At 36.9% G+C, this 12,954-nt stretch overlaps 1 protein-coding gene across 2 annotated transcripts in view; it reads right to left on the bottom strand.

Moving 5' to 3' along the window:
* Positions 1 to 3,326: 3,326 nt before the first annotated feature.
* LOC149779375 (F-box/LRR-repeat protein 18-like) overlaps positions 3,327 to 12,954 on the bottom strand; it is a 40,609-nt gene continuing 30,981 nt past the window's right edge. For both annotated transcript variants that reach the window (XM_089940007.1, XM_089940008.1), the window contains exon 10: positions 3,327 to 7,691. In XM_089940007.1, the coding sequence (XP_089796133.1) occupies positions 7,547 to 7,691 (145 nt within the window). In that variant the 3' untranslated portion in view covers positions 3,327 to 7,546. The remainder of the gene's footprint in view (positions 7,692 to 12,954) is intronic.

Genomic DNA, 12,954 nt, shown 5'->3' with positions numbered 1-12,954 from the left:
TAAAGGAACTGGAGAGAAAATATCAAATTATAATAAAAATGAATATGATCAATGGTGCAAAATGTCAACAGATAACTTAGATGACTACTCAAGAGACATGTGAGAACAGCATAAAGTCCCGGGACAAGAGGGACATTATTTCCAGAGACAGATTTTGATTAAGATATCAGACTGGGATCACATTTTTAAGTAAAGACATCCAATTACTAATTGGAACAAGGAATAATGACTCTGGAATGGGGACTTGCAAGAGAAAAAGATATAGCAATGCAATAATTGAAGTTATATCACTGTTTGAAATAAGCTTTTTCTTCTTGATCCATTCTAGCAGATCTTGGAATGACATTGCATAGTTAAATATTTAGCTCTGTTAACCGTATGCTGTAAATAAAATATTTATTTTTTACTTGTCTACCTTCTTGTTGTTGCTGATGGTTGAGTCTAGCTGTCCTTTTTTTTTTTTTACAAAAGCAGCTTGTCAAATATTTTTACTTATGATCCTCAAATGTGGCTCAATGCCATTGAAAAGATCACAGAAATCTTAATTTTTGTCTCAATAAAATCTACACTTATCATATTTCTTGAATGGATTTCAAAGTCTGTTTAAATGCTTATTCATTTAAAAAAATTTCTAGTCTGAACAAGTCATAAAGATACTTTGAATTTTTTTTCTCACATTGTTTTGGTATTGGTATCCAAGTGTTCATATTAATAAAATCTAAATGTATATTTAACCTTCTAATTTTATATCTACACATAAAGAAAAATTAAAAGATGCAAAAATGTATTTTGGCACATATTTTTACAAAAACTCAAGCCAAGTGACTAAGTGCATGGCCCTACTGATTTCATTTTAATTCCTCAGCACTAATGAACTTGCACCTAGGCACTAGTGTCACTGACCTGAGGGCAGCTTAACCTGACCTTATAACCCCATGACCACTGAAAGGATGATGACAACAGAGGTTAGGCTATACTAACCATTAACAAGTCCAGATGATGCATGAATGATATCAGCAGACGGCCACTCCCATTAATACACCTGATGCTGACAAAATACTATTTACATGTAACCTCAACACCTGTACTGCAGCTTATCCTGATGGTGCATGGAGATAAATTTGAATTTTTGTAATGATCCTATAAATAGCTATGAACAAGTCATTAAATGCAAAACACACTAGAGTTGTCTCCAGTAGACATCAATTGTAGATACATATCTGTACAACCAAGACTATATCAGTTTATCATCTCCATTTATTGTTGTAGCCAGATGTTAAATTAGTTACTACATGGAACCAGTTGCTGCATGATAGGTTTCTTATTTCTGACTCTTTGCAGTATATTTTGAAATATTGTGCAATATTGTGAATTCACTGTCATGGGTTCCAATTTTCATGGTTTTGGAGAAAAATAAAATTTTCGTCTGTACTTAAATTTGTTGATTGGGGAAGAGTTCATTGGTTTCAAGGGAGAGTCTTGTAATTGTGACTTTAAAGTTATAGTTCATAGAAGACATTAAGTCCCCCAAAATGGAAGCATCAACAAAACTGATTCATTCACAATACTTAAGACAAATATATCACAAGTATATGTTGTGCCAGCAATTGTATCAGAATCAAAAAGAATTGTGCAGGTTTGTTAAGTTGAAAACAGGCTTTACAGAAGAATTATATTTTTATGAAATAATGTTCTGCAGTTGCCTCAAGCAATTAATCTGTCACTGTCAAGTGGCATGAATGAAAATTCTGACTGGATAGTTTTGTGAAGTCCAAAACCTAAGGGGAATCTATAACATTTATTTACCTGGAAAAATCCTAACTGAAAACATTTTAACTGTATTTTATTTATTTGACCAGGCTGGTAATTTTAAAATTGCAAAAATATGAGTCATCAGCCCCCTAATGTATTTACTGGCATCTTATACTTTAGTGTTCTCATCTCTCTACACAACATGTACAACCACAAAATTATTAAAATATAAAAAATTGGGTCAGCTCTCAAGGAACTGATTGCCTTGTGCATATTTAATTTATGTGTTCGAGTTTTGTCCCTGATTAACGTTTGCAGATAGTTTTTGCATGCATGACTTTTCTCGTGACTGTGATTTAGGAACGAAATAGGAATTTTTGCTTACCTGACTTTTGTCTTGATTTTAAGAAGAAAACAAGATACTTACTAAAGTTAAAGAATTTTTAGTGGAATTTTCCATTAGATTTCTAGCAAACTCTGTTTTATCATAGATCAAGTTGGGATTTATCTGATAAAAAAATTATCCATTCCTGTTTCATATCAGTCTTTGGGAATGTATAATTAGAGATTGTAGTTGTGTTCTGATATAATTTAAGAGGAATTATCTAAATTATTCATTGGAACTACAAAGTGCTCAATGACCTATTGGACTAAGACATTACTTTGGGATTATTCAAAGACATTTTGGATTGTATCACTGTGGAACATTAGGACATTCAAGTCTATTGGAATTCAATCAGAACATTCTCAACTTCTGGAGTTGTGGAAGGACATTTAGGATTATTCTGGATTTAATTTTCAATACTGTAAGTGTCACTTAAATTGACACTTTGTAACTTTGAAAAATAAATTATTTCTTGATTTCTCTAGACTCAGTTTTGCTTTTTTCGATTACATAGTTTAAGAGTTAGAGTCTAAACAAATAAAGTAATAAAATAAGCAATAAGCAGAGTTAGAAATATATAAAGATAGCAAGTATGTAAGTATATATATGTATATGTGAAAATGTATATATCTGTGCTGAAAATCCTGTTAATTTGTATATGTGGTATTAACTATTGATTGGGCAAATAATGAGGCACCTTGAAAGCATTAGTAATTATGGATACAAAACTTTTATAAGTGAACTTTTCAGACATGATATGGTACAGATTAGAAGCAAATTTGTTGAAATCTTCCTTAGTAATGATAAAGACTATGTTAAGGAGAAAAGGAAATTAAAGAAAATAAGAGAAAACTCATCCATTTGAACTAAGGACCTTAAAATTTGTGTGTGTCAGAATAGTACAGATCAGGACCATCATATCTCAGGGTTGGGTATAAAACAAAGATTAACTGATAAGCACCATTCTCTTTTGGTCTGTTGATGCAAACAAATCTCAAAATATGCACCTGACTGGTTGAATGTTTTGATAACCAGGTCTGGTTTCACACCAGAAGGGTATAACTGATAAGATTTAAAACCCATATCTTCATGTTTTATCATGCCATATTGAAATATTCAGTTATAGTAAATGTAAGATATCCTGACAAAGGAAGGTACTAACAAATGGATGAACCAAAATGACTACTGCTAGATTTTCCCTTTTAATAATGACAAAGGATTAAACACAAGACAGACTGAAAACATTGTACCGAGTACAGATTGAGACACTTCACCTTTCCTTTTATTGAGGAGTTTTTTTAAAATGAATAAATGCAGCATATTTAATTTCTTTAATCATCATGATATGGATTTTTCCCACTAATTAGCAGTGGAGCAAACAATTTAAAATATTTATAGGTTACTGCATTTGTATGGAAAAATATGAACGAGATTTGGGATGGAATACTGCACGACCTTGGGAGTGCAGTATATCCTTCCAACAAAACGAGTTCATATTTCCCATACAAATGCAGTAACCTTTTAATTATATGCTCATTTTTATAATTCTACCTAAGGTTTAATTATATAAACAAAATACATTACAAGAAACAATGTAAATGAATGAATACCGTATTCCAAACTAAATACATAAACGCAGATTTGTCATTACACAATAACATCATTATTAATGAGCCCATAACTCCACCCAGATAAATTTGAACTTAGTCGTGCTCTCGACATAACTTTCGAAAGAAAATGGCGTCTAGTCAAAACTGAAATTTGCAGTCATGTTGTGAATGAATGCGCATTGCAACAACTTTTCCATTTGATCTGGAATGAATATATTTTGGTATTTTGTTTTGATTCGATGAAAGTTTGTGATTTTGGACTAGATTCATCTGTGCAAATTATACATGAAATACATCGGATTGAAGCAGCGCGGAAGAAGCATGTTTACATCTACAAGTGTGTTTCTGTTTCTGTCACTGAATGTTTGAAATCATAATGCAGGAAAAATATGAAGTCTTTCAACTGCAGTTATCAAAAAGACGCTATGGAATTTAATGCTTATTTCTTCTGAGTATATTAAGGAGGATGCAATTGCGCTTATCATCAAAATTACAGCACAATTTCGAAATGTGTAATCCTGATTGAAAACCTATGACACGGCTCATGTAATTCGGATTTGCAGAATTAAGAAAATACATTTTGAGGAAATTCAGGATGTAAAACTAAGTAAATTTTATTTTGCCATTCTTATCACCATCTAAAGAAAAGTATGACTTGTCACTTGTATGTTATTTGTAAGGACCTTATCTTGCATATCTTATATAATGTAGCTAGCCTAAAGCCGTAACATTGTATCAACATGGATTGTGCCAAAGCAGCTGGTATGTGGCAGTCCACAAAACATCTGTTTTAGTTCATTCAGAAACAAATTTAAACAACCACAATGTAAAGAGCCTCTTACGCGAGTATACATGATTTGTGTACAAATCAAAAGTGCTGGCGTCTGCATCCATTGTTTGTTTACATAGAAAGTAGTTCCTTTATGCACATGAATGCTATATGTGTATTGTCGCGTGAGTTCAGTATTGGGTAATACTGAACAATTCTGACAATGTAAAGTTAACGGGGAAAAAAATAAGCATATAATAAGTTCTAATATTCCTGTTGGTTGCGTTGTCTGGGTTTTTCTTCTGCCATAGCTTATTGCTGATATTCCAAAAGTTAAAATGGAGCAAATAATCACTGCCTGATGCAGTCTTAATAATCATTGCCTGATGCAGTCTTAATCATTATTGCCTGATGCAGCCTTAATCATTGCCTGATGTAGTTTTAATAATCATTGCCTGATGCAGTCTTAATATCAAAGTGCAGGCAGTCATCAGCAAAACCAACACTAGACTTTCAATCACAAAAGCTGACATGTGATACAGGTTCAACACTGTGAACATCTGCTTAATTGGTCTAACTGCTTGTATGTGTGCTATGTTTTGACTGTGTTAAGCAATGACCATTCACACCATTTGCACTTTGCTGTAGTTCAAATAATTTTTTACTATTCAGGATTTCAAGTAATTTTTAAAAATATATTAAATATCAACAACTCAAAGACTGATTTAACACTGACTCCAAGTAATGAAGATCAGATACAAAAAATACAAAGTAGAGATGGGTCCAGATATTAAACACAGATGTCCCAAAAAGAATATATAATTTCAAGAAATATGAGATTAAAACACAGGTAGAGCAGGTTTATAAACTTAGATAAATCATAATAAAAAGTGAAAACTGAACCTGACTTAAATCTTGTTGACGATCATATAAAATCTTATTTAAGTCACATTATCCTTCAGGTCATCAAAAGTTACTGAGCTGAAATCAAATTCTTAACAATTAAAAAAGACAGAAAAACTGAGAGGGCGGACACTGCATGTTCCTGTCAAAGACACTGCATGTTCCTGTCAAAGAATATGGAAGGGGTCTTTAGAAAAATGAATATCACAGGTTAGAATATGAAAATTCAAAACTAGATATGTACAATAGCACAAAACATCAATTACTAATAATTCATATACACTTTTTAAAAATACGTAAAATGCAATATCTGATTTTGAAGTCAAACTTGGTCATAACTCTATTTTATTTTTAATTCACAGTAAACCAGTAGACTTTAAAGTAAATCATGGGCTGCAACTGTCAAATCATAACAGAAATATATGAAAAATGTAATTGAATTGGACCTCTTAAAATGTAAAGTTTCCATTACAAATCTGACCTCCATCAATGAAGTAATTGAAAAGTTACTGAATGAAAATAAATGTTATCATCAGGAAATGGGCAATTACTACATATTCACCACAATAAATAAGACAGATATTAGAATACATTCTCCATAATGAATAGTAATGTAAATATAAATGACTGGGTACAGTTGTGTATTTACTGGGCATATTGCATCCTCATAAGTGCAGATATCATTGTTGACATATCTGCTTTATCTATAATCCAACTGTAATCAGCATGGGCCCAGATTTGCCATCATATAATATGCAAGGGGTTGGTCTGTACTGTTCAGTGAAAATCACTGGTACATCAAAATGCACACATCCTAATCTGCTGGAACGCTGATGGCAGAGACGAGTCTATAATCTCTGTAGCTGACTGACTGTTCATAGAAAAATACCATGTTCTCATAATTGACCAAATTCTCATAAATTGGCCTTGTAATTGTGATCTTAAACCCATTACAGAAGTGTATCTTTCAAGACCCACAATTTTGTACGACATAAATACAATTAAACCCTATGAAACAAATGAAAAGTGATAAAATGTAGTCTATGCAGAATTCTTAATTACAGGAAGGCCAGCACCTGCATGTCAAGTCCATGATTGAAACATTGCTGTAAAACAAGGTCAAGGTCAAATTATTAAGCAATCATATTGCAGAATGAATTATCTAAGTTTTCATCCCAAGTATGTACAAAACCCATTAATGGGTTTAAGAAATTTAAGCAAAAGATTCAAACTTTAATCAAAACTAACAAGCAAATATTTTATGACTCTGACATTGACCCCAAGGTCAAAGGGCCAAACATGCCAGTATCAGAATTAATTTTCTTAACTTCACAATAATTCATGCAAAGTGTGATTAGATTCTATCATGGAACTTAGGAAGTACATGCAAATGAAAAACCTGAACTAAAACAATCAGTACTGATGATGCCACTGTATCTCACTTTCCCACTAATGTAGGCCCAACAATAATGACAGAATCATGTGAACTAGACTCGATACTTGAATAACGCACAGACCCTTTTAAGTACTGTTACCCTTATATAATTTGCAGATTAAATTGAGTCTCACTGGTCATAAATTTACCAGTGTGGGGAACAAGCTGTAAGTTGGTCATACATAAATGTCAATTAAACGTTTCAATTTTCAACAAGGTAAAATTAGCAGCCAATTTACATGTTGCCATCTGAAAAGGGTGTATTAATTTGAGGCACATGTCTCCTGATATGCACTAAAGGCTGACACAGCAGACACCCTCATAAAAGAACAACTGCTTATAAATAAACATGTGCACAGATCCTTTTCCTGACTGTTTATATTACATTCAATCTCTATATGAATAACATGTGTTCAAATAGGAGAAATTTTCTCAGTCCCTTAAGTGTCTGCAAAAGACTGATCTCACTATATTTGGAATTTTAGTTTTGTATGGAGCATCTGTCAGTCTCTGGAGAAGGTGGGTGGGGAGTAATCTAGTTAACAGACAAACAAAATCTCCCCAGTCTCATTGAATGGCATATGTTTGAAACATTCTCTCTATAAAGACTCAATCACTGAAAAATACCCCAAAAGTAGAATTAATATTAAGAATTTTATTTTCATCTGATTAAATCAGGGATATGTTTGTGTTCACACTTTCTCAGAGCAAACAAGGGAATTGAGCAGTGTCATTTCCTGTAAATGGTTGAGCTGAATATCTACTAAGACTTGAGGTAACCTGTCATGCTGCAGTGGAAAGATGACCGCTGTGAAACCAGGTCTCTCAGTGACATACCTAAAGAAACAAAAATGAAAAAAGTAATATAATTAGAGATGAATTTACAAAAATTAATAGGGGCCCCGAGTGGCAAAGTGGTCTAAAGCAATATCCGTTATGGATAACTGCCATCTCACCTCTGTTTGCACGAGTTCGAGTCTAGGATTTGGCCAATGTGGGTATGTGAGAAAGCTTACCAGTAGCTTCTCATGGGTCAACGGTTCTTCCTGGGGTTTTCCTGGGTTCTTCCTTCACCATTAATACTGGCTGCCATACATAGCTTATTTTGTGCTGATAAATGGCATTAAACCCCACAAGAAACAAACAAACAAAAATTAATATAATTAAAGATGAATTTACAAATATTAATATAATTAACGATGAATTTACATAAATTAATATAACTAGAGATGAATTGACAAGAATTATTATAATTAGAGAAATTAATATAATTAGAGATGAATTTTCAAAAATTAATATAATTAGAGATGAATTAACAAGAATTTGGAATAACATGTGTATCTTGTAACTGTTGGTATCTTAATGTGAACTGAAATCATCATGAAAGTGGGATTTTAATATTGAATGATTTCAATATAATAATACATGTCTTATTTAAATATATTCATACATACCAAATTTGCTGATGCCAAACAAATCATGACTTACTGCATGGAAAGAAATGCAAGTGCAATCTTTGTAAAACAGCATATCATATAATGGGGTTATTTTCATTACTGTAATATCTTACAAAATTTCTGCGAACTTGAATTGTGTTTTTGTCCCTCCCACTACAGACCAAAAAACATGTCTAAAAAAGTTCCTACAATTGCTGGATAATTTAATCAAGTTGCCTACATATGCATGTAAACATTTCTACCAATTTAAATTCCAAAGCAGTAATATGTTTGCAAAATTAAAAACCTGCACTCTGATATCTAATTAATTCACCATTACATACACACAAATATACCGGCCAAATAATTTCTTGTCTAAGCTGAGTTTTTTTTGCACAAGAGGTGGGGGCACAAATATGGATGAATAAATTATTTTAATGTGTTTATATGACGGATATTGCAAGCAATTAAAAATTCATGACAACATGTGAATATTTACAGAATAATAAGAATTGTTGAAAAGAATTTGTATTAGTAATCAATAAATGCATCTCAGTCCATGAAATAATATAAATTTCATTTTACCATCAACATCTCCATTTCTCTGATCATCATTGTTAATTCTCTTCCTAAATTTAATTTTATTCATGTAAGCATTGTTTCAGGGAATTGTTTACTCTTGTACAATCTAGAACATTAGCAATAAATTGAAAGCAAATTTTTAGTAAATTGTGTTTCTCCGAGAATACTTACCCGATCACATTAACGTTAGGGATATAAGCCTGCTACCTCTCGAATCCAGCCCTACTAAAAGACGAAAATTCGTCTTTTCGGTCTATCTCATGTAGACCAAAGGGCAATAACTCTTGCCCCTTACCCCCCCTTGCCACCGCCAGGTGTCACTAGATTTTTAAGCTGAGCAATATATATTATACGAGGATGCTCACATAGCTGGGTGGTTGGGAGGGTTTTTAAGTAATGTGATCGGGTAAGTATTCTTGGAGAAACACAATTTACTAAAAATTTGCTTTCTCCTTCAAATACATTCCCCGATCACATTAACGTTAGGAGAATAAGTAATAGGAGGAGGGAATGCTGAGCATCCTACCTCCACTCCGGGTACCTTCTAGGGAATGATGGCTGGATTCCCCATTTGAACGATAACCCGTTCTCATAATTTCATCAGCAACACAGCCTAGGGTCACGTGATATGTGACCCCTATATACGGTTAAGAAGATAGTTACTGAAATCTTCTTACCTACAAAATTTCACTGGTGAATCCAGCGAAGCTGATAGGCTGTGCTGATTATTTTAAATGGGTCTGGTGGTCATCTGGGCTGCCGACACCGGACCTACCAGATTCAAGGTTTGCCTCTGCGAAGCCAAATCTCTGAGATAAAAACTGGAGAAGGTTGACTCTGCATGCCAGCCAACAGCTTCTATTATATCTCAGATCGAAACATTGTGTTCGAATGCCAGTCTCGCCGAGCTTGCTCTAATCTCATGAGCCGTAATCTTCATGAGGCGACTCTGATCTTGTGAGACCTCAGAGTACGCTGAGCATATAACCCACTTCAGCCATGAAGCAAGGGCTTGAGGGGTGATATCCCGTTTACCAGCTTTGACCGGAAGAAAGAGGCGCTTACGCGTGTCCCAACACGCCTCTGTGCATTTTAAATAGTGCTTGAGTGCACAAACAGGATCTTGCATGGCTGCTGCTCTTGACTTATCTATGGAAGAGAGCGAGCAAATGACAATTCTTTGATTGCCAAAGGATGGTAACCTATTTTTGGGTGCAAAGCCTGGTTGCATCAGGAGGACCACCGAACCATCTGATCTGAGCTGAAGAAAGTTTGGGTCACTGGAAAGGGCATGTAACTCGCTCACCCTGCATGCTGAAGCTAAGGCTATCAAGAAACATGTTTTGTATGATAGTAGCTTTAACAAAGTGTGGCCTAAAGGTTCAAATTTGTCTGAATTAAGCCATGTTAAAACCCAGGACAGATTCCATTTTGGAAACAGGGTGAGGGATTTTGGTTGATTGAAATCAAAATTGGCTAAAAGATCTGATAGATCTTTGTTATGCCCAATGTCACATCTACCATGATGGTGGAATGTGTCTGATATCATGGAGCAGTAGCCTTTGATAGTAATTGGGGCCAACTGTTTCTCCTCGAAAAGCCAGAGAAAAAAGTCGGCCAGTTGAGGGATTGAGACACTCAAAGGGACGATGTTAATGATATGGCACCAGTCCCTGAAAACACGCCACTTTCCCTCGTAAGCCTTCAGAGTGGAGGGCCTTCTTGCTCTTGAGATTTTCTCCACAATCGAAGGTTTAAATTGTTTGTCTCGCAAGGCTGCCCGGACAAGAGCCAAGCGTGAAGAAGACGATCCGGGCAGGGATGGAACACCCGTGACCGCGGTTGTTTGAGAAGATTTGGGCTGGTTGGAATCTTCCTGGGTAGATCTATCGCTAGATCGAGTAGATCGGTAACCCAGGACTTGTTCCATCTGAGAGGGGCAATCAGAATCATCCGACAGTTCTGACCCCTTAACCTCTTGATTATTTTTGGTACCAAAACCGTGGGAGGGTAGGCGAATGCCCACAACCCCTCCCAGCTGATTGACAGAGCGTCCACAGCCCAAGCCTCTGGGTCTGGAACTGGAGAGATGAAGGTGGGCAACTTGCGATTCCACCTTGTTGCAAAAAGATCGATCATCGGACGCCCCCAAAGTGTGCAAATCCGAAGAAAGACTGATTGATGGAGTGACCATTCCATGTGAATGACTTGACCTTTCCTGGATAGAGTGTCGGCCAAGACATTGAGTCTGCCGGGAATGTGTCTGATTTGTACATTGATGTGGAGGTTGTCACACCAACGTAGAAACTGCCAGATCAGAATGCACAGGTCTGGTGATTTGGCGCCCCCTTGTTTGAGGAGGTAAGTCACCACCACAGAGTTGTCTGACATAATGAGGACAGTTTTTCCTGAGAGTTGATCCTTCCAGAAATGGAAGGCATTGATGACAGCCCTCATTTCTAAAAGGTTGATGTGGAGAGACCTCTCCTCTGGCTCCCACGTGCCGCTGACTAGCGAAGTCCGGCAACAGGTGGGCAGCCCAACCGTAGGTACTGGCATCGGTTCATACCGTTATCTCCGCTTGGGGCATCTCCATAGGAACCCCTGTGGACAGCCAACCTGGGTTGTGCCACTGACTCAGGAAAGATCGTATCTCGGGCGTGATCATTATTGTTTGATTGAGGGGACTTGAAAAGGGGCGCCACTGTGCCAGTAACGTCATTTGTAAGGGACGCATAAAAAGACGGCCAAGCAGGATCAAGTCCGCCGCCGCATTGAATAATCCGAAGAGTTGCAAGAATCCTCTCTCTAAAATCCATGTCCTGTTGGAAACGGACTCGACGAGTTCAACAATCCGGATTACGCGAGCGTGAGGAAGCCGTACCAGATTCAGATCAGTGAGAAACTCCATACCCAGATGGACAAAACACTGAGATGGACGGATATCGGACTTTTTCCAGTTCACGAGAAAGCCTAGATGATCTAAAAGTGCTAAAAGATCGTTTCTGCCTTTGAGCAGAATAGAACTTACCATATGTTTCTGGAGGATGTCATCCAAGTGCACTGCCGTCCCTGTAGATGAAGTCGAGCGGAACAGGGTGACGACGCAATCCATAACCTTGGTAAAAGCCCAAGGGCTGATGTTGAGGCCAAAGGGTAGGACCTGGAACTGATAAACCGCGTCGCGGTAAGTGAATTGGAGAAATTTCCATGACGCGGGTGGATAGGGACGTGAAAATATGCGTCAGTCATATCTAGACTGATGGCATACTCGTCCCGCCGGATGGAAAGACAGATTGATCTCGCCGTTTCCATCTTGAATTTCGGTGGTAAAATGTATTGGTTGAGGTGACTCAGGTCGATGATCGGCCTCAACGTGCCATTTGCCTTCTGGATAAGAAACAGCCTGGAATAAAACCCCGGCGGTTGCGGGTTTTTCACAATCTCCACCGCCCGTTTTTCTATGAGCGACCGTATCTCCTGTTGTAGAAAGGTATCCTTCTCCCGATCGGACGGTACGTCCGTGAAGAGGGGAGAGGAGGACAGGGGAGGGGGCTGGTTAAATGAAATCCGAAAACCCTCTGAAATGACCTGGATCACCCAATCGTTCTGAGGAAAAAAGGTGGTCCAGTGGTCCTGAAATTGCAAATTTTTAGAGTTAGGAGGCTTGAAGACGGAGAAACTTTGTTTCTTACCGCCTCTGTATGGTTGCCTCCTAGCTTGATTAGACTGTTGTCTCCTGGCATTGGGTTGGGATCTATACTGCACATTTGATTGTAAGGATCCCTTGTCCCTGGTCCGCCAATCATCACTCCGCTGTGGCAGGGGCTGATTTTTTCTAAACGCCTGCGAGGGCTGGGCGGCGAGTTGGAGGGGCAGTTCCTGAGCTGCCTGCTTCCGAACTTCTGCAATTTTTCCTCCAAAGAGTAAAGGCAACCCAAACGGAGTCATCCGTAAAGCCAGAGTATGATGGGGCTTGAGCGACATGGACCGCAGACATGCATCACGTCGTATCAGGTCTAAGTTGGCAGAAGCAGTCAATGCATTAGCCATGGAATGGTGAGCTGCCCTGTTAATAACTC

This window comes from Sinohyriopsis cumingii, chromosome 17 (assembly GCF_028554795.1).
Source record: "Sinohyriopsis cumingii isolate HCF-2022 chromosome 17, ASM2855479v2, whole genome shotgun sequence".
Classification (NCBI taxonomy): domain Eukaryota; kingdom Metazoa; phylum Mollusca; class Bivalvia; order Unionida; family Unionidae; genus Sinohyriopsis; species Sinohyriopsis cumingii.
The sequence above is the reverse complement of the archived record's forward strand: the minus strand, read 5'-3'. Positions and strand labels throughout refer to the sequence as shown.